Raw genomic sequence first — 23,132 nt, 5'->3', positions numbered from 1 at the left:
GAAAGAGAGAGAGAGAGATAGAGAGAGATAGAGACAGAGAGAGAGAGAGAGAGAGAGAGAGAGAGAAATGGGGGAGCGAAAGAAGTGCAGAAGAGAGCGGGGTTGCAGGAAAGATAGAGAGACATAGAAAATACTTTTTTTAATACTGAGCTGAACTAGTAAAGGGCATGTCAATATCCGTCTCGCCTGCCAGCACATTTCTTGACATGAGGTCAATGAGTCATAGGGTAGCTGTCTGAAACGGACATCAAACACATGCATGATGCTTCACACACCACAGGCATTGTCTCTACCACACACACATTCAACTGAGTGGACATGATGAGACTTGATGAGACATGATGTTCTACCTGTGCAGGGGGACTGTCTAGGCAACCTGAGACTGGCCAGCCTCTTCTCCTCTTGTCTTACCCCCACCCCCCTGCATTTTCTACATCCCTCCCTCCTCCTTCATCATCCTCTCTTTTACCGCCCAGACGGTGACTTTATTGTCTTGAGACAATTACCTCCACAGGCTTGATTTATATCCACCTAATCTCCATCGCTCTCTCTCCCTCTCTCTAGATTCTTTACTACTGCCACTGTCCGCTCCCTCCTTACTCCCCCTACACATTCTGGCGAGTCTGCCACACTCCCTCCACCCTCTCTTTCTCTCTCTTTATCTACTTCCTCCCTTCAGATAGGATGTAATTACGTTGGCATGGTGAGCTCATTCTCTTTGGCCTCCAACGCATGCAGACATCCCGATAGCAACAGTGGGGTTCGGACCAATACCCACGCACACACACGCACACACACACAGCATGTACACACTAACTCACATGCAAAACCCTCCTAGGCTCACACACATGCAAACGCAAAAGCGCACACACAACTGCACATTTGCACACACGCAAACACACACACACACACACTTACACAATCTGCTTTGAGACCACAGCTTATGCAAGCACTGGTTAATTAGTCGTATTGATCCTTGGCCAATGCTTAGCACAATTCCGCTGTGTGTGTGTGTTCCTGAATGCGTCAAGTGTGTGTGAAGAGAACATTCAGTGATTGGACATCTCTAGCACAAGCAGAGGGGGGATGTTTGACCTTGACTTGACCTTACTCCCACCAGATCTTACCCTGAAAGGTCATTGTCAATGACCATCTTCTGCAGCCCACTGGAGATGCAGCCGGCGCCAGCGGGAGGAGAGCCCATCCTGTCAGGGGTCACGGAGGTCACGGAGGTCAGCTGGAGGCTGGAGGGGTTGGCCAGTGCCACGTTGACATCTCGCAGGATCCTGGGTAACGGCCCCAGTTTGGAGGCGGAGCTCTGAAGCAAGGGAGGCGAAGGGTTAACATATTCAGATCTATTCTATCGATTTGATTTGATTACCACATTGGCGCTGGTGCATGACACTTCATGCGTCACGGCCCAGTCTATAACCTGGATTCAAAGGGTGTGTCGGCTGTGTGTGATGCCACATATGTCCTGGAGCCTGACCTGTTCCATTTGAGAGACCACCTCTGAGAGCAGGGAGTGTAGGGTGGAGAGTTCCCTGCCCAAGTCGATGTAGCCCTCAAAGCCCGCTGTGTTGGAGATTGTCTCAGGGTTGGAGATCTCCAGCAAGAAGCGCTGCATGTTAGTCCACTCGTGCTCCAGGAACTGGTTCATGAAGGACATGTACTCCTCCTTGCTTCCAAACCTGGAGGAGGAGAAGAATGGAGGGAAGGAGAGAGGGAGGGAAGGAGAGAGAGGGAGGGAGGGAAGGAGAGAGAGGGAGGGAGGGAAGGAGAGAGAGAGAGGGAGGGAAGGAGAGAGAAGGAGGGAGGGAATGAGAGAGAGGGAGGGAGGGAAGGAGAGAGGGTGGAAGAGAGATAAGGAGGGAAATAAGGAGAGAGGGGTGGCGGATTAGTACATATGTGCACTCCAACTCTCTCTCTTTTGGCCCCACTTCCAGACAGTCTTACTTGGTAAAGTTGGCCAGGTTCTGGGTGACCTTGGCGATGAGCGTGAGGGTGCGTGCGGTTCGGTCGTCGGGGTACTCCTGCATTAGGTTGAAGAGGGATGGGGACATGATGGCAGGGCAGAGGAAACGCAGAAACAGGGACGCGCTAATCAGCCGCTCGCTGATGTCGGGTCGTCCCCGATTACTGCATTCCTGCCGCCACGACGCAAACACCTCCTTCAGTTCCCGTGGAAACACACTGCCAAGGGGTGGAGACAAGGAACATTAGACTTGTGCCTGAATGTTTGTGGATGGACCTTAATAGATCTAAGGGAATTGCTTTGCTTAAGGCAAGGATGTGTTTACTGTGTGCGAGTAAATGTATGACTGTGTGTACTATGTGTTTGCGTGAATTGGTGTGTGTGAGTCTAGGTGTGTGTTTACCAGTAGGAGTTGATGATCTTGCAGAAGGCCAGCTCGCAGCACATCTTCAGGTTGCTCTGGTGCTCCTGCAGATCACCTGACGAACACTTGGACGAGTCCACCTCGCAGTTCTCATCCGACTCATACAACGCCTTGATGAACTCACCTGGAACGCATACACACACACCAATAACAATGACATGTTAAACAGTTATCTAACCATACCAATACTGTAAAAAAACTGGAGACCCCCCTTTCCCTCGCTTCCCCAATGCATACACACAAACTGGAGCGGCATGTGTAATAATTCATGTCGTTTTGACAGAAGGCCACCAGGGGACAGTGTTTGCTATTGTCCCTTTACCATAGAGAGACTGAGTGGATAACCTTCAGGCCTTCTGGGCACCCATTTATTCCAAAAGGACTCGATTCCAGATAGCACAACATAACACCCCACCGTACTGTGACTGAGACTCAACCGCAGACAGTGCCAAAAAGAGGGAGAGAGAAACACGCAGAGAGAGAGATACACACAGAGAGAGAGATAAGAGAGAGAGAGAGAGAGAGAGAGAGAGAGAGGGAGGGAAGGAGGGTGAGAGCGATAAACACGAGAAAGGATTAAAGAGAGACAGGGAGGGACGGAGAGAGAGAGAGCTAAATAGAGAAAGGTGTAAAAACAGAGAGAGAAAGGGAGACACGAACAGGGAGGTAGAGGGGGTAGACAGATAGAAAGCCCTGGGATCCAGGGCTGTTGGTCTTTATTCGGTCTCTCATGAGGTAGCAGCCAGTCAATCCTTTCAAATCCTGCGCTCATCTATTCAGCCCAGCTTCAACCCACTTTCACTCCAGCAAATACACTCACACACAAATGCATACACATGCACACATGCACACATACACACATACACAAACACACATAAGACGTACACACACATTTACATTATCAATATTAGAGTGCACAGACAGGGTTGTAGTATGAAGAGAAACGGAGATTGAGGCAAGGAGGATGTGTGCTTGTTTGTAGGACAAATGCAGCTGTTTACATTTCTAAATGGGGCTGGTGAAGGTAAATACACACACACACACAGACACAAACACAAACACACATCGGGTTCATCGCCAGGGCCGCAGCACAACACAGACCAGGCATCACCTTGGTATGACCTTGTTGTGTGTGTGTGAACAGTATGTGTGCATGTGTGGAAGGTGGGGGGCAAGGTGGTGCAGGGCAGGAGAAAACAGGGAACAAACGAGGAGGACTGGAGGATGACGAGCAAGCACACAGGAGAGAGAGACACCGACGAGAGACGGTGAGAGGAAAACAGAGAGAAGACAAGTGAGGGAGAGAGAGCATATGTGAGAGAGAGACAAGAAACGGAGCAATAAACAATCTTGATTTCCCTTTCTCACCCCTCTCTCCCATACCTCTGGAAACCTCTGGAGTGGGACTGCGGAAATGTCATGGTGACAACACACACACAGACACACACGCACTTGAGCTGCCCCTTGAGCCCACCTGTTTATCTGAGCAGCAACCACATCCAATCATTCAGCAAGGACTCTGTTAAAGGCATAAACACACACACACAGATACACACACACACACACAGATACAAACACAGATACACACACAGACAGACACACAGCCACACACAGTAGCCTTATCACACCTCCCTTTACCACAAAGACGCAGACACAAAGAGGGCCTGAATCAGACACAGATGGAGAGATTCTGAGAGATGAAGAGACAGAGAGTCAGACAGGAGGAAACACACTGTGCGCATGGATTAACGATTAAACAGCCAGACAGACAGCCAGACGGACACAGGACAGAAAGGCAAGCAGCCATTAGGACAGAGATAGACAGACAGACAAATAGGAACGCAGACAGACAGAAACAAGTTTGAGTCCTGCAGACTCCGCCAGTTTGCTCTTTAGTCAATAGGTAGCCATTACAGCCCACTATTGTCTATTCAACTCCACTTTACTCCACTACACTGGAGTACCTACCCAGGGCATCCTGTAGATACTTCTGTCCCACCAGTTTGAGATACTCCTCAATGGCCTTGGTGGCCAGGGTGTTCTCTCTGAAGATCAGATGTTCGTTCTCCCCACAGCGGTCCACCTCCGACATCATCAGGTCCGTCAGGAAGTCCTGCCACGAAAAGGAAAAGAGAGAGAACAGCCTAATGAGACTACAACTCCCATAAGGCTCCATGAGAGCTTCACCACTGGTGGTCAGGTTTTATTGGACCAAAAAGTTGCTTGAAAAGTTGTGTTGAAAGTGACTAGAAGTTCAGACAAAGGCCATTGTTACAGCAGGTGACCTGCTCAGTATTCGGCTCAGTGTGAGAGCCTTGTTCTCGTTGAAACAAGACAGACAGGAATAAACTGTGTGTTTTACACTCCACTTTCAATACCCATTAGCAGTTATGTGAGAGTTCCAGTGTGTGTTGGTGTGTGTGCGTGAGTATGTGCGTGGGCATGAGCATGCCTGTGTTGGCGTTAGTGTGTGTTAGCGTGAGTGTGTGAGCGTGTGTGTTTGATGATGAGGATGGCAGGATTTCTCCCTGCTCCCAGCAGTGTGATTGCAGCATCACACTGTGATAATGGTTCTTAAGGTTGGTCTGACATAGGGATTGATGACGACGTCGCTCGTTCAACACACAAACACTCTGTTGCATGCCAAACATGATTGACAGCCCACACACTCTCCCATCAGAAGTATTGTATGTAAATCAGCCTATCGAAGCTAGACTCACTCAGAGGCAGAACCCCTGGTGTGGGAGGGATGGGCGTTGAGAGTGTGTGTGTGTGTGTGTGTGTGAGAGTGTGTGTGTGAGAGTGTGTGTGTGAGAGAGTGTGTAGGTGGGGGGGTTCTAAGATGGAAGGCAGGCACTATAATATGAATAACGTTGAGATTTGTCATTCTATATATTGGAGCCAATTTTCCTTTTTTTTGAGTCTTTGAAGTCCCACGGCATCTTGTTAACTACGGCACCCAGGACGGACATATAGAGGAGGAAGAAAGAAGAGAAAGGAAAAGAGAGAGTTGGAGAAGCGCTGTGAAATGCTTGGAAATGGGGCTTCACAGGGCACAGGAAGTTCAGAGAGAGAGAGACACTGAGGTAAGAAAAAGACGGGTGAAAGATAGAGGTGATCAGGAGAGGGGATTGAGAGAGAAGTCTGGTCATACATCCCTTCCTAAAGCCTGATATCCTTCTCATCAAAGACAAACAGCAGGAAGGCAATCCATCACAACTTGAAGTGCAGCAAAAAGTACGTTCTCCCACAGTGGCACCACATGTACACACAGACACACACTCGCAGACATCACAGAAGTGAGTGAAGTGAGTGAGTGATGATTGAGCAGTAAGAATGAGGGCCACAGACAGACAGACAAGACAGGCCAGACAGACAGACAAACATAACATTGCCTCTCTTCCACTTGAGACTCTGTCAGACACACACACACACACATAATAACAGACAAGCACACAAAATAGTGCAAGCACACACACCCGCACACACACACATATGGGCACATACGCGTGCGCGCACACACACACAACGCCTGAGGAGGTCTGACCTTTGGGAGTGTACGGGCACCCGCCCGGTCATTACGCTGGGTTTGTTCCTCATCCTCCTTTTTTTTTTTCTGCCGGGGCGAATGTCAGCCCAATTACGATCTCTTCTCCCACCTCCACCCCTCTGTCTCCTCCTCCCTTTCCCCCTTCCATTCCCAGCCGCCTCTCCCGCTTCTCCTCCTCTCTGCCACTCCTTATCGGGGCATTCAGGCTAGCCAAATTCACAGCACATTAGAATCCACCCCTCCCCCCCTCCCCTCCCGCTCTTCTCCTTCCTCTGTCTTCGGTGCTAATAAGGGAGAGCGGAACACTTTGTGTATTACTGTCACATTCTATCACCCAGGCCATACCTCAGCACCACCAGCACCCCGGGGGGGGGAGGCGTGGAAGAAAGTGTTCCACAATGAGCTTCATAAAGAGGGAGAGAGAGAGAGAGAGAGAGAGAGAGAGAGAGAGAGAGAGAGAGAGAGAGAGAGAGAGAGAGAGGTGGAAAAGAAAAGGAGTCTCGGAGGAGAGAGGACTGGCTTCGCTTGCCAGCTCAAAATCATAAAACCACTGTCCATCCCAATGACTCACACACTGGGGTGTATGTGTGTGCCAGTGTGTGTGTGTGGGTGTGCATGTCTCTGTTTTGCCAGTTCTCTCCAGTGAAGCATCTGACAGCATTGAGGTCACAAAGTGCTGCTGTTTCTGTGAAGTGAACTTCCTTCCTCTCCCAGCCTCCACAAACGCACTCATACACACACACACACACACACACACTCACAAACGCACACACACACACCCCAATAAAAACCAATCACCAAAGACAAAACAGGGAGCATGTTTTGGGACGGTTGATTTGAGGACAGCCATTGTGTCCGCTATCACAGGTTACGCCAAGCTAGACACAGAAAAAGGAGGGCGATAGGGACAAAGAGAAAGAGAGAGGGAGAGAGAGAACTATACAGCAACTGCTTTTTATCTCTTCCCAGGTAATTCACTCTGCCCCCCTCTCTCTCCTTCCCAGCTCTTACCTCGATTTCCCCTGTCTTCTTCCGTCTTCCCTCTTGCCACCATCCCCCTCCTTCCAATACTATTTCACCCCCTCCTTCTCCTCCCTTGCCCCCCTCCCTTCCTCTCTCCACCTTCCTCCCTCCTATCCCCAGTCCCACCCCCCACCCCCTTTCTGGAGTACTGGAGGGTTAGTATTACAGAGTTCTAGCCTGCAGCTCTTTCTGTGTGGGTCACCCTGGGTCAGCTGAGGAATCTGGAGACCAACATGGCTGCCCTTCCTCCCACAGGTCATCAGCACCTGTCAATCATTTGTCAAGATGCAAATGCGCCATGCATATACTTCACAGTGTGTGCTGCAATCCTACTACTCACTGGTGCTGGGAATGTGTGTAAGTGTGTGTGTATTTTGCCTGATGGTCTGCTCTTCCTCTCTGTTTGAAAGTGTTTGGCCTCAGGTGTGTGTGTCTGTGTGTGTGCGTGTGTGTGTGTGTGTGTATGCAGGGGTGTGTGTGCGCGCGCGTGTGTGCAGTGCCGGATGATCTGGCTCTCTGTGCGCCTGGCCTTGCTCAGATAGAGTGCCAGTAGAGACTTCAAAGTCAATGGCAAACCATTGTGTTGGGCTGTGCGTGTGTGCTTATGTGCATGTATGAGAGCATGAGTGTGTGACAGTGTGTGTGTGTGTGTAGCTCTCCCTGCGGCCTGCTGCTTCTCACTCACACTTCAAGGTGAAACCGGAGCCAATCAATGCCGGCTGTCCCGCTAGCTCTCCATCCTTTCTCTCGTCCTCTCTCCCTCCATCTCCCCAGCTCTACATTAAGTCTCCTTTTCTCTTTTTAAAAGGTTTCCTCCATTCCTCTCTCTTCTCCCCAACTAATTTCCCTCTCCCTCAGTCACCTCTCTCTTTTCTGAGACAATTTATTACAACAAGTCTAGGACTGGTTGGCTGGTCTAGGAAAGGTCAGCATGATAAACTATATGAAGATAAACAGCAGTATTCAATAAACCTCTATTTTGTTGTGTGACTTTGTCTTCTGTTCTGTATTTTCCACATCTTGCTCTTTCTCCAATCTCCAATCAGAGATGCTGATCTGGGCTTCGCTCTGACTTCCACTGTGACAGATCCTCCGATTGGCTGACACAACATGGTTGTCGTGTCAGGATGCTTGTGTGGGGCAACATGACACAAGTGGGTCAAACAAGCAAAGGCATCCAAAAAAGGAAACACGCACACACACAAACATGGCTCAGAGGGAAGACCCTGAGGATCCTGTTCCTCCAGCTATGTTCCTTCAACACACTGTATGCTTGTCACGATAATCCTAGTCCTGACCTTCCCCATCAGACGGAAGGGCATGAACATCACCAGCTTAACACACACTTAGAACTGACTCCTCCCTGTCCAGCTGACCAGTCCACCAAAACAAACAAACCAACAAACAAAAAACCCTAGTCAAATCTGAGACCATGACTTCCCTGTGTCTTACATATGCCTATACTAGGGAAATCAGGTGGCTGAGTGGTTAGGGAGTCGGGCTAGTAATCTTAAGGTTGCCAGTTCAATTCCCGGCCATGTCAATGGCAATGTGTCCTTGGGCCTACTTGCCTCGGGGGAATGTCCCTGTACTTACTGTAAGTCGCTCTGGATGAGCGTCTGCTAAGTGACTAAATGTAAATGTAATGTACATTTAGTCATTTAGCAGACGCTCTTATCAAGAGCATAATTCAATGTACATGTATACTGTAAGCTAGGCTTCCGGTATAGCTGAATGAGAAAGAAAGAGGTTCACACGACAGCTAGTCTGGGAGTGATAGATGGAACAAACGAGCGGCCTGGGCGACTGAACAAAGTGCACTCAAGAAAGAACAGGGTCGGCGCTCCTCGCCTGATTACATAATGTCACGCCAGGAGGAACGGGATGAGAAAAGATTTGTTTTCCTATTGTCACCCCTGTCTGGTTAGTGGCCACTTCAATAAGATGGTTAGACTATCTTCAGCAGCAGCAAAATAAGAGAGGACAAAGACAACACGTCTCTCCGGCCTCCTTGCCACGGCATATATAATTTCTATTATCCCCCACAAGCCAGGGGGGCCCGACACCGGACCGAACGTTCAGACCAGACGACATGCCGTCTTCCCAGAGGCCTCGGCGCCCCCCGGCGCAGGAGGGCAAATCGATGTCAGGTTCTAACGTCTTGTCACAAGCAGCCATTTTCTGTAAACAGAGGCAGGCATGAATAGAGGGCCCTGGGCGACTCCAACACTGATCAGTTGTTGTTTGTGTCTGCGTGGCCGGCAGCTGGATGTGTGTGGTGCGGCGAGGGTTCCAAAAGGGCAGCGTGGATGTGTGTGTGTGTGTGTGTGTGAAGAGGATGGGGGAGGGGTGCCACCATTGCTGAAACCGTTTCCCCCTAACACAATTACTGGTCCACCTCATCATGCAGAAACAAAAAGAAACGACCCCTAATCTTCCATTAGTGTTTTGCGACGGTGTTTGTGTTGGTTTGCCAATGTGTGCCTGTGCATTCGTGTGTGTGTACCCCTGTGTGTGTGTGAGAGGCATGGCGTGACCGGGGTGATAACAAACAGGAGCAGACAGTGGTGGAGCAAGTCTGACATCGCCTCCGACAGCCCTGGTCTGAGACTCAGCCAGGCGAAAGAGAGAGAGAGAGAGGGAGGAGAGGGACAGGGAGAGGGAGAGAGAGAGCGAGAGAGAGATAGAGAGAGAGAGATAGAGAGAGAGAGAGAGAGAGGGGGGGAGGGGGGGGTGACAGGGATGCGAGGGGAAGACGGAAAGAGAGATGGAGTGAGGGAAAGGGAGAGACAGAGAGCACTGAAGGAGAAAGCACAGAGTGTAATTACACGTTTGGTGATAAAACCTACAATGAGGGGTGTTGAGGAGTGTGGACTACTAATTCATCTAATAGACCTGATCATCTGACACCAACCACTGTGACACCCTGCTCTCCCCTCTCCGTTTTTGTCATGACTCTCCCACACTTCTCCTCCATCTTTCAGAGGAGATGAGAGCAAAGCGCAGTTGCAGAAGCAAAGCCGAGAGATAAGAGGCGTTGACAGTTGAGGGGAGTGGACTTGAAGAGTAGAGAGAATACGAGAGAATAGGAAGGAGAGGGGATGAGAGTTACTACTTTACACATTAGTATCAAGAGCATGATGACTGTGGCTGAGAGAGGGGTCATACGAGGAGAGATTGAGTGAGAGAGAGAGATAGAGAGACAGAGAGAGAGAGAGAGAGAGAGAGAGAGAGTGAGAGAGTCTAGGGAAAATTAGATCAAAGACTTATACCGTCTCTCTAGACGCTATAGGAAAAACAAGAGCAAAAACAAACACAACTGTCCATAGGAGACGGTCAACTACCTCCCGAGGATAACATCCAAACAAACACCCAACGGCTGCTGCTCAGGCTAGGATGGAAAACAACATCAGCCACAGGCCAGCCTTGCTCTTCAGACTGCAGACATTATCTTTGGGCAGACAAGATGGCGGATGCCCAGCTAAGAATAGCTGTGTTTACTGAGTTAGGGCCACACCCTGGACTGCAGAGTAGGGCAGAGTGGAACAAGGGAGCCCCTGGGCCTTATGTAGTCATAGAACCAATCACTATGAGAGTAGGCCAAGACATGAAAACATGCACACACACATAGAGACACACGAATACCAGACATACAAATATGAACTCATTAGGGCCACTGAAGGGAAAACTGAATGTGTGTCTGTGGTCGGAGGTTTGTTAGTATGAGATAAAAAGAGAAGAGAGACAGTCAGACAGACAGACAGACAGACAGACAGACAGACAGACAGACAGAAAGTGACAGTAAGACAAAAAGAGAGCAAGAGAGAGGCAGGGAGAGAGGGAGGAAGGAAGGATTGAAAAGCACACCAACTTGTCAGTCCTATCTTGAGGATATTGAGAGGCAAGCATAGACGAGCAGATGTCTCAGGGTTCCCAGTCCTCCATCAGCCCTTCCTGCTTTCCCACAAACCCACAGCACACAGTCAACAGATGAGGAACGAAATGGCTCCGTGCCTCAGTGCTGTATGAAACCATCCTGTAAAAACGGCCTGTTCTCTTTATAGCGAGTGTTGCTTTTTATACCAGACCATAATGACGGCTTCTCAGAGATTCATCTGAATGGCTGGGCTTAGAAATAGAAGAGAAAGAAAAGTAGAAATGAAGAAAGAAGGAGAGATCTGGAGTCAGGGACAGCTTTTATAAGAGAATTCCTGTCGACGTAAATGTCACAGGGAACCTGGTCTGAACGCCTGCCCCCCTTATATTTTCCACTCCCCCACCCATGGAAAGCAACCTTGAAACATTGCTTCTTCTATGCCAACATTAAAGTTTCATGACCTGTCTCCATGGGGAGAGGGGAGGGAGGGGGGGAGAGATGAAGGTTTTGAACACTTTTTCGAGACGTGGGAATTAATGGAGGGTAATTAAAAGTGTGCTTGTCTCTCTCTGGAGTCTAACAGCCACAGGAGACCCTGGCATCACCCGCCAGAATCATCGGAACAAGCGAATATGAAACAGTAAGAACATGCAATCAGTGCATCCAGCTAAAACAGCCAGCCAGAACCGGAGGCCAGAACAGTCAGAACAGTCAGCCAGGATAGGGAGCCAGAGTGAGAAAGCTGCCAGAGCTTATGTGCTCATAGAGGGAGTCCTTATCAGTTTCTAACAAACTAAAGAAATGGGTTTAGTCCAAACAGCTCATTTCAGTACTAGATACTGTGACTATGAAGTGGTTCCCACATTCAGTCCCAGTTCTATTTCTAGCATTGTTAGCATTCCTCTGTCAAAGACACAGAGCAAGGGGCCTCCTACCGCTAAGGCAGCCACCAATGAACATCAGTGACTACCCAAAATTGGCAGTGAAATAGCCAATGAGTCAATCCCACCACCCATTCCCACCCCTGCTGTGTTTGTATTGGAGGGATGTAAACAGGAAGAGTGTGTTTGGGTAAAAGGTGTGGTTCTACTGACTGCTTGTCTTCCCCCCTCATATCTACAGCTGACTAATGTTGACATGCTGACAGTGCTAAACATACTTTCTACTATAACAAAGTATGTTTAGCATCCCAGCAGCCTTTCCCTCTGGATCCACTCTCTGTTCTAGACGGATTAGCTTGTATACGGTTGGTGTACATGATGTCGTTTGCGAACCATTTCATTCCTTGTTCTAGTGTGGTGGGATGCAGTATGCAGTGTGTACGGTGTCGTGTGCAACGTGCGCTGTAGTGTCCTACCTTGGCTTTGCCGGTGCTCTGAAGGATGTGGACAAGGGCTGAGGCCATCTCCTCCTTGTTCTTGACACTGATGCTTGGCTCCAGAACAGAGCACAGCAGCATGTAGTTGTTGGTGGTGTACTCTGCAAACTCCTTGTACAGTTCCATAGGCAGAATGTTCATGCTCTGGTACCGGGCCTTGATCCGAATCATGGGTCCCGTCGTCTTCCCCTTGCTGGGATTGGGCGTGCTCACCGGATACCACTTCTCCACAAACTGCCTCCCGGTCACGGCAGCGATGGGGATGTTGACCAGTCCGATATAGTTGTTCTTGTCTTTCTTCTTCTTCTTGTCCGAGTCCTTGTAGAGGTGGGCGGTAATGCTCTTGACCGCCGGCAGGTTGTTGAACTCGAAGTGCTCGCCCCAGAAGACGTTGTCACTCTTCAGCTTGCAGGTGGTCCTGGCGTACAACGCATCGTCCAGGCACAGCTCGCAGAAGTACTTCTTCTTAGCGGGGAGGTCTTTGGCCTCGATGAGCCAGAGCTTCAACAGATTCTCCACACGACGGCTGTTGTCCTAGAGACAAAGATAGGGGATTGAGGAAGGGATTCTTTTTCAAGGTTGTAGATACTGCAGGGATGGGATTTTAGTCACAGTTATGTGTCCTCCCTCTGCAGCACTTCAACAGGACAACAACATTTTTCATTACAAACAATTGTTCCATTGAGACAACACATTGTGTGCCTACTGGGTGCTACCACAATGCACTGCTTTTGTCATGTGTTGTTTGAGTATATTGTATGGTTCTGTGCTGTAATCTGTATTAGTATCCAGCAGAGACCAGCACTATTTCCCCTTCCCTACCTCTCTGTGTTAGAAAAAACCCACTGAGCAACAGGAGGGAGATCAATGACTAATTAAAATGTGCATGCTAATCGGCCTGCACGGTAGCAGAATATGAACATACTGCATTATGGTATTTCACACGGCCGCCTAAATAGATAACTAACCTGAATAAAGCCACAGAATGGCTTTGTGTTTAGCAATCTGTCAGGGTATTTTACAAAACTTCAGAGTTCCTTTGCTCATTTCAAAAAGTTTACAATCTCAATCAAATTTCAGGGTTTACAGACTAACAAACGAGTTTACACTTGATCTCATCCGGAAATCCGAAAATAATTACGATCTGCCTGGCAGAGATAGAAAGATACTCATCCCAGCCAGGAGAGAACAACCAAAACAATGCCCAAACTTGAGAGTTAGGGTTCAACTTTTCCCCACTCCAAATTTTAATTAGCGAGACATTGTTGCAAATAACAAGATGAAGGGCATAAAGAGAGCAAAAAGTGAGCAAAAAGAGCCTGAGAGATGGAGAGAATGAAAGAGAGACGTGCGTCATATCTTGGCTTGAAGTGAGAAGCCATATGTTGTCTCCTGTGTCTCCAGCCCTCCTCCTCCCCCACCCGTCCCATCCAACCGCATTTTCTGTTCTCACCTTGTTGGGGTGCACAGCCCTCCTCAGATTCTCCATCCATTTGTCTCTCTCGGCGGACGAGCGACAAGAAAAGCATTTACTTCCTGTTGAGGTGGTGACCTAGCGGAAGAAGGGGAAGAAGAGAGAGAGGGAATTGGGACTACAGTCCTTTACGCTAAACAAACACACTGTATTAGGACACGTACATCGGGGTAGACAAATGTCCAGTCTGGTGTGAATACATAAGAATAACGATAAGATTCTGCAGTAACAACACAATCTCTTTCACACAATTGTTCTCACTCATGTCAACGTCTCACCACCACCGGACACACACAAACAAACCAGCACACTCAAATAGGTGAGATTGGATATCTGTCTGGGATATGTGATTGGACAGAGATGAGAGATTTTAATTTGGCAGGCTACATGATAGGGAAAGATAGAAGTCAGACAGAGAGTGAGGGAGAAAGTAAAAGTGTGTGTGAGTGTGAGAGTTTGTGTAAAGGTAGGCCAGATCGAGACAGACAGACAGACAGACAGACAGACAGACAGACAGAGAAGCGTAGTGTGTGGATGTGCATGTTTGTGTATGAGATGATGACTTTTAATGACTGTGTCCCTCCATAATGAAAAGCCTGTTCAGGGAGGCTGATGCTTAGGCACTCTTCTCCTCTCTGGTGTGTCTACAGCTAGCAGGGCTAACACTAAAGCTGGGCTCCTGCTGAGTGTATATATATGAAGCAAACACAGGCCCAACTGCAGGCAGTGGTCCTGTGGTGTGCGTGTGTGTGTGTGTGTGCTTGTGTGTGAGTCCCTGTGTGTACGAGTTTTTTCTTTTTGTGTTCATATGCAAATGTGAAGCTCACGGCGAGATGTTTCATCCAAAGATGCTATATACTATACAGTATATATAATATATACAGCATATATACATGTGTGTGTGCATCTACTCACCTCAAAGCAGTAGTCCTGTCCGAGGATGCTGGAGTGCACAGGTTTGATGATGACCTCGTCCTCCATGCTGAGGTCCAGGACCTCCACAGCAGAGCTGGGGCTGAGCAGCGACTCGTGGGAGCGAGACTCCTTCAGCCTAGGCATGAGATGAGATCTGGAGATGGAGGAGAGAGGAGGAGAAGGGGTAGAGAGGAGGAGAAGGGGGGAGGAGCAAGGAGAAATGATTACAGAGAGATCTTGAGTTAATCACCGTGATGGGGGAGGTGTGTTAGAGACTTTTTTCAAAACAGAGCGTGCCTGTATTATCCATTTGATGCAAATGAGGAAGTTAGTGTTTGAGTGAGTGTGTGTCTGTTGAAGAATATTTGTGTGTGTCTCAAAGTCAGGGGGCGATTTCGGTCCTCGAGCTCTCACACTTACATACACACAAGCATGCATACATGCATACAACAATACATAAGGTATCCCCAAAAAGTTGGAATATTTGTCAGAAAAACATGAAGATACTGCACTGCAAAAGCTATACTGCTTCCACTCAATGCGGACTGCTACATGAGTACTGAGAAGGAATGAATTGTCATTCAACGTAAAACAACACAAGTCATCTTATCTGCTGTCAGAGGGAGAATGTAAATTTGGTGACGTGTTTATAGAGTCTGTTTGCTTATAAAAAGACAATATATATGCAAATTCTGTGAAGGAGAAAGAAAAAGCTCATTGTGATAGTTGATAGTTTAATGCCAGTGTCTTGGGTTCTTACGGGAAGATACACATACCTATGGACGTTCTCACTCAGACACACAAACACACACACACACATCCAGATTGCGAGACGAGTTTCTACAATGATGTCTTACAACTCTGTCAGCTTCCTCTCCACCTTGATTTTACACACACTAGTTGAGAGTGTTCTCATGGTTTTAGATACTGTCTGAGACTACCAGCCCAGCGTTCTCCTCCAACCCAGACAGACAGGAGGAAGGTGTGAGGGACAGTACAACAAGTTTTGCCCTATGCCATTTATCTAATGTTGTCCCACTTTCTCTCAGAGTTGTAACAGAGCGTTTTATTCTGTCACCTGTAAACACACACACGCACAAACACTCCCCTGCCCCCCCCCCCGACACACACATATTAGCAAAGCAAGCTTCAAGCGAGACACAGCAGTGCAATTATCATTCATCTTGCCCACGTCCAATCAAGAGCACAGTGATAGGAATATGAAGACGGCAATATTGCATGTGTAGGCCTATGATAAAATGCTCAACGACTGATGTTAACATCAGCCTTTAATCCTGTTTGTACAATGCTATAACGCTAAGGAAACCCTCTTACTGTTCATGAGGAATTAAGTTACAGTGCCAAAGTTAGCATTAGCCTCTTATTGTCCACTAAATTTGAAGAGTAAAGCTACAGTACTAATGTTGGCATTAGCTAATGAGTTTTGAGTGTGAAAGGCTAATAGCACTAAAGTTAGCAAAAGTCCCAGGCTACGCTGCAAATGGAGCTGTAGCCTTAACGTAGCGTTAGCTTACGAATGTGACTCGGCTCTACAGATAGTGGGCCTGCTGTAATAGCAGTACAAGGGTGGATAGCTAGCTGTAATGAGGGGGAATATTCGTTTAATATGGCGCACTGTGGAAGGTTTACATACTAATCCTGCATGTCTGGGAGCAATGTTACAAATGCAAAGCAGAGCATTCCAGGAAAACCAGGCAGCCATTACTGCAGATTAGGCCGGCAGGCAGCCCTTTATACAGGCACCCAGCTTTGTAGTTAAATCCACTGGCCAGCTTGGTTGGACAATGGCCTGCTGGAAAAGAATCTCTGCCTTTATTCTCCTGTCTGTCCCCTGCCTCTCTCTCTCTTTCTCTCTTATAGGACAATACAATAGCCCACGGATGCAAATGGACAAGCATGGATACATGTGCACATGCTCTCTTTACTTCCGCTGCCAGTGCCACCCTTTTGCACCCTCTGACAGTGTTCTCTCTCTTTCTTTCTCTCATTCCCCCTCTTTTCTTGCTCTGTCCAATGATCCCTGCCACCCTTTCTCTCTCAATCTCATGCTTCCTTCCTGTATTTCTTTCTTTCTTTCTCTCCCTCTCTCTAAGCTCCCTCTGTTCCTCTCTGGCTCTCATTTAGTCTGAGTGTTGCACAGCTTGTTGGAGCTCTTGCCCCTGGGAGAGCTCTGTCAGTCAAACTCCAGCTGAAGCCTGTGGCAAATCACAGGGATGCGCCGGAGGGGGAGGTGCCTAAATGCCTGGTTTCTGCTCTCTGATTGGCTACTGAGGTACCGGGCAGAAAAGTATAAGATTGAAGTGAGGTGAAGCTGTTAAGGAGCTGAGGGACCTGCAGAGGTAGGGGAGTGGGGTGGGCTGTGGGGGGTGGTAAAGGTTCTGGTGTCTGAAGACATGACATACACGCCCCAGTTGCAGAAATCAATATTCCCGACCCGAGTTGGACTGACAGGCGGTCCTAGGACGGAACCCGGCAAAGCAAAATCGTCTCGTCATCCATCTTACCAGCCGAAAGACCTGTCAATCACCGTGCTGCCAGGCTTCAAGTGTATACCGCCCCCTGTGAGGCCCAAACAGAGCGTTTCTAAACCCCCCAGTGGAAACAGATGGAGCTCAGATCAGGTCTGCTGCCTCACTGTCAGATATACATACACACACACATCAAAAAAGCTAACAACCAAAACTTTATTGTGAATTCACTGTACTGCAGCCATCACAAAGAGACAGGGAGTTAGACTGAGAAATAAACTGAGAGAACCACCGGAGAGGGGGAAAATAATCCTCAAACCTTGTTAGTCAAAACTGCATAGTTTATCTGAAAATCAATTACATAAAATGACTTGATTGGTGAATAGGAGAACAGGTTTTCACCAATCCAGTCATGTTATCTTCATAATAAACACACCAAGAAGAGGTACAAGTTTCTATTCAGCGGTCGAGTCCTAAGTCTCTACAAGATCCTTCCCATAACACCTCATTATAGTGGACTTAGCGTAGCAACCTTATCTGGCAACCCAACCTGGCAACCCAAGGGGGAAGGGAGACATTAGACACACCCAGAGGCTCTTGTCAGGAAATTAGAGGTTAGACACACATACACACACACACACACACAAACCCCCCCCCCCATCACCCCCACACACACACGCACACACACTCACACAAACTGTTTGCTACCACCATGGCTGCTTAGTACATAACACTAACTCATCCCATGATGGAGGACAACCTAAGCTAATAATATTCTAAATATGTTGTAGTAGTGTTATAGTGTCATACAGGGTTTCCCGCAGCACTTTTCAGTGAAGGCGGCCGCCTAAGCAACACACGCCTGCCGCCTTAACTACATAATTTTTTTAAGTTTACTTTTATTTTTTTATAGCGATATCCTCCGTTGTCCTGTTTTCTCCCTTCCATTCCAAACCATGACTCATGCCAGTCTCCCTTCTCTGCAGAACGCATTAGTCTATCGCACAAACTACCCCCCCCATCCCCCCCTGGTCTGACAGCAAACTCCACCCTACCATCTTAACTAACACATTTTCTGCGGGAAACCCTGTTATAGTATAGTAGCCAATTAGAGAACTCTCATTTTGAATAATGGACAGTGGGGGACAGTGGGAAGAGAGAGGAATAAACTATGAGGAGGAGTGCAGGGAAAAGGAGAGGGAGAGGAGGAGAAGGGACAAGTGTTGGTTCAACATGCCAAGACAACTCCCAAGCATAAGGACAGAGGAATGACTTTATTTTTCTTGATCACCATTGGTTTTTCTACACCCACATCCCTCCATTCTAGCATGTGGTAGTTGGTGTCAATGGAAGGGAATGGAATCATCTGAATATATGAATAGTAATGCAACACGCCATGTACAGTGTGGTATGATCTGGTAGGCCATGAGCAATTTACATGATGGACTGTGTGTGTGTGATGCGTGTATAGGTGTGAGGATGATGATTCGATGTCAGGCCTCTGCTGCACCTGCAGATTGCAACTAGCATCACAATCAGCCCCTATCTCTCTCCTCTCTCTCTCTCTCTCTTGTCGCCCCTCTCCTATCCCCCTCTCCCTCCCCTCCTCTCCTTCTTTCCTCCCCCCTTCCTCCAACACTTTCAACTCTCAGCACATGTCCTTTTTTTCGTCCTTGAGAATCACATCCCCCCATTCTCTCTTTCTCCCTCCCACCAGTCTCTAGTTCTCTGTTTGCATTACATTCATTTTCTCTGTAGCATCCCCCTTTACTTTCCCTCCCTCCCTCCCTCCACTCTCCCTCCACTCTCCCTCCCTCCCTCCCTCCCTCCCTCCACCCTCCCTCCCTCCCTCCCTCCCTCCCTCCCTCCCTCCCTCCCTCCCTCCCTCCCTCCCTCCCTCCCTCCCTCCCTCCCTCCCTCCCTCCCTCCCTCCCTCCCTCTTCTCCTTTGGGCTCTGTTCTCTCCATCTGTAAATATTTCAGAGGCTGAAGCAGAAATAGAACACAGCCCTCATCCCATCTAGGACCTTCTCTAGGCTCGCAGTAAGGATGTATAAAGGCCTGTAGTAAAACACATATTTAATTTAGCAAGGCCAAGCATGAATACAGAGAGGGCAGGCAAGTTGAGAGACATGTGGAGGTACTGCTGAAGCAAGAGAACCCGTGTACATGCACAAACACACACACACACACAGACAGACACACACACATAGACATTAGCGCGAACATCTTTGTTTGTTGGAATGCGCAATGCTCAGCAGCATGGTTTTACAATGAGCCATCCATGGACCAGCCAGCAAATCAGTCAGTCATTTAAACAGCCAGTAAGCAAGCCAGCCAGTCAGTCAACTGTTGTCAGAATACACTGATTTGTGTAGATACACTCAAATAATACTTCTAGGAAGCTTCGGCAGCCCCTCCGGCCCAGTTTAGTCCCACCCAGGAACACCCCCCTCAGCCCAGGCCCAATTTAGTCCCACACAGAAACACTCCCCTCAGCCCAGCCCTGCTGGCCCTGGCCAAAGTCTGGGTCAATCATAACCAGGTTAGAACAGGAGCCAGAAGGAGAGATGAGACTGTGGAAGTAATGGACCTCCCCTGACTTGGCTTAGTCTGTATTGTGTCTCTCTGTTGGGAGTTGGGTCTGTCTCTGTCTGATGTTGGATATCAGATATACTATCAACCCAGCACTCTGTCAGAGCACTTAGGCTAGTAAAACACACGTCCACACACACACTTACACACCACAACACACACTTACACATTAACATTGGGCAGCACACACTTACACCCACACCACAACACACACAGATACACTGCACACACTTTCACACATGAATACACAGCAACACAGTGACGGTATCTTAATACAAACGAACAAATGTTGCAATCTGATACAGCTGTTTACTGGGTCCAACACAGACTCAATACTCTACCCTGGTCTTCACCCAGCACTCCCTATACAGTCAGAACAGACAGAAGTCACAGCCTTGAGTTATTTTGATCAAGACGATGCTACTGTTACTGTACCACTGTCTGACCCCCACCCCCCCTTCTGCCTCCCCGTGCAGGTCACCCGCCACCCCCACCAACCCGCCACCACATCCCTCCCAGCACTTTGTTGAAATGGGGCAGAGCCGCTGCTTTTAGAACGGCATTTCCGACAATCGATAGATGCTTCCGGACACAGGCAGTCACCCACACAAAGGGGGAATCACAGCCGCACGCGCACAAACACACACACACACACATTTTCTCCCACCCTGTATCCACAGTCAACTTCTCAGCTGGGGCTGTCTTCCAGTATATGTTTATATGAGTGTGTGCGCGATCATCAACATTGTCTGTTCCATCGATGAGGGATATAAAGACATAGTTGAGCTTAGCTAGCCTAACACCAACCATATACATAGAATCGCCCCCCCCCAAAAAAAACAAAGTAGTACTCAATCAGTCCTGTACACCCTCCCTATGATACACCACCAGCCTGTGCACTATTATTGAATGATCTGATCACATGGTCGGCACAGCACAGGAACCCGTCTGTCCTCAACATAACCTAATTGCCATGGCGATGAGTCATAGGAGAGGCATTAGCTGCTGCTCCCATGTCAATATCATAGAGGCAGCAGAAAGCCAGGGACGGATGAGAGCTCAGCACTGAACAAGAGACAGACCTGGCCTCAACAGTGGAGACCAGCTTTAAACATGAGAGATCAGGCCTGAACCACAAAGAGACCAGCCCTGAACCGCAGTAAGACCAGCCCTGAAAAGGAAAAGAAAAATGAGCCTTGAACAACAGGGAGCTCACCAAAACTGCTATTATCTGCTGGTTAGGATGAGAACTGACATGAGACTCAACCAAACCTGATTAGAGTGTTGCCGTGAAGAAAAGCTGCAGTAAGCCAGGAAGCCCATTGGAAAGGGACTTTTTAGAAGGGATCCAATTGGATAACAGCTATAGAATGCTGGGAGATGATTGGGTTACTAGCTTGGCCACAACTGAAGCTTCCAAGCAGCCAGCTGCAACACCTGGTCACAAAGAGCGTGCACATGGAAGCCGACACACGCACGCACGCACACATACACACACACACACACACAGGAATACAGGCAGAAACACACAAATTCAACACACTGCTAATTATTATGAAAAGCATTCATATAGGCAAGCAGCCAGACAAACAAACAATTATTAATGTACTTAGCCTCAAAGTGACCCCACATTAGACCGGTCTCAGTGGTGTGGTTCTGAAGCAGGCCCACACACACACAAGACTTCTGACTTCGGACTCCAACACTGTTGACTCTTACAGCTTAACTAATAAACTTTTGACGACAAGAATACTAGCTAAAAAACAACTGACTTCCAGACTACTGATTAGAAGCCCACTACTGACCATCGACCACACAATTAAATACTGACCTACCGGAGTACTGACTAGTGACCACCGGACTACTGACTAGTGACCACCGGACTACCGGACTACTGAGTACCACACTACAGCCTGTCAAACTACTGATGACCAGACTTTTCGATCTCACTGTAATGGAGTGCTAAAGAGCAAACTGACTCACAGCTGACGTCATCGTCAGAGAAGCGTGGGACGTGCGTCTGTCGCCAAGCCGAGCTGTCTGAAAAGCTGGTTTGCGGCCAGCAGATGTCTATGTCCCTCTCCTCTGTGTTTACTTTGGAGTAATGAGTCCCTCAGCTCGGCTCACAACACAGGCAGACAGGACCGTTTAGACTTGTCAGATTCTGTCGAATCATCCCTTATCTATGAGTGTGCGTGTGTGTGTGCGTGCGTGTTTGTGTGTGGGTGCGTGTATGTGTGTTTGTGTGGGTGGGTACCTGACATCTGCCAATGGCAGTTTATGCTGTAGAGCGTATGGACAAGGGATGGAAGCTGAATCACAGACATCCTTCCCACCATGAGCGAGACAGAGAGAGACAGAGAGAAACAGAGAGGAAAAAACAGAGCGAAAGGAAGGGAGGGAAAGAGAGAGAGAAATCAACAGTGGAAAAGAGAGGGGCAAGCAGAATAGTGAAAAAAGGAGGATGGGAGCTGTCAGGAATCGCTGGTGCAGAACAGGACTGATGTGTGTGTGTGACCAAGAACTGCTGATGCCTAGTGAAGGCATTAGAACTCAGACGGTGTTCCTTAATCAGACAGGTTCTGAGATGGGGAGAAAGAACCATGGGTTGGGTTCTGGGCACTGGGGAGTCAGATGTTGCTTCAGGGATGGAGGGGTGGCTGTGGGTTGGATTGGCACATCCACATTCATCTCCATTCAGACTAGTTACTGTCCGTGGAGGCCCATGTCAATGCCATACAGACTCCCTCATTCCAGCTCTCTTTTCCTCCTCTCTTCTCTCACGCTCTCTTTGTCTAAGACTGAGCAGCAGCCATCCATGAACTGGTAAAGCCTTGATTGACTGCCCTGTATGTGTGTGCGAGAAAGAGCGAGAGGCGAGAAAGAATGTGAGCGAAAAGTGAAAAAACGAGATAAAAGACAGTGGTGAGGCACCATCACATTAGTGCCCTGCAGCTTCGACACTGTACATCTCCACTCCTCTCCTCTCCCAATCTCTTTCATTTCATCACCCTCTCCTCCCCTCCCCATCAGGACTAATGCACACAAGACAAGAGAGCACTGACACCAGGGGAGGAAGGCCACAGAGGAGGCAGCTTCGGGCATCACTGTACCAGAGGGTAGGAGCAATGAAGCCGTATGCTGGTAACCCCCTTTTCATCGTGACTAATCAGCCCCAACCGGATTTTCGCTCTAAGCATCTCTCTTTTTTTTTCTAAGTTTCTCTCTTTGTCCGCAGATATGAACATCTGAATCCTCCGAGCGTTATACAGGAATAACAGCGACTCACAAAGATGGTCTTTCATGGGGAAGGAAAAGTGGATGGGGAGCTTTCCATGGCTGTAAAACATGGTGTTATACAAGCGCACGCACACACACAAACACACCAGAGGAACATGAAGGAGATCAGGAAGCTGAGCTTAGACATTAATGA

The 23,132-nt window shown here is 48.4% G+C and overlaps 1 protein-coding gene across 1 annotated transcript in view; it reads right to left on the bottom strand.

Moving 5' to 3' along the window:
* dab2ipb (DAB2 interacting protein b) overlaps positions 1-23,132 on the bottom strand; it is a 133,390-nt gene that overhangs the window by 12,284 nt on the left and 97,974 nt on the right. Inside the window, 8 exon segments of the mRNA XM_047045260.1 lie at positions 1,128-1,318; positions 1,490-1,691; positions 1,957-2,193; positions 2,379-2,523; positions 4,368-4,512; positions 12,207-12,761; positions 13,681-13,779; positions 14,617-14,770. Of these exon segments, the coding sequence (XP_046901216.1) occupies positions 1,128-1,318; positions 1,490-1,691; positions 1,957-2,193; positions 2,379-2,523; positions 4,368-4,512; positions 12,207-12,761; positions 13,681-13,779; positions 14,617-14,770 (1,728 nt within the window).

The sequence above is a fragment of the Hypomesus transpacificus genome, chromosome 22 (assembly GCF_021917145.1).
Source record: "Hypomesus transpacificus isolate Combined female chromosome 22, fHypTra1, whole genome shotgun sequence".
Classification (NCBI taxonomy): Eukaryota; Metazoa; Chordata; class Actinopteri; order Osmeriformes; family Osmeridae; genus Hypomesus; species Hypomesus transpacificus.
Note: the sequence above shows the minus strand (reverse complement) of the source record. Positions and strands in the feature narration are given on the sequence as shown.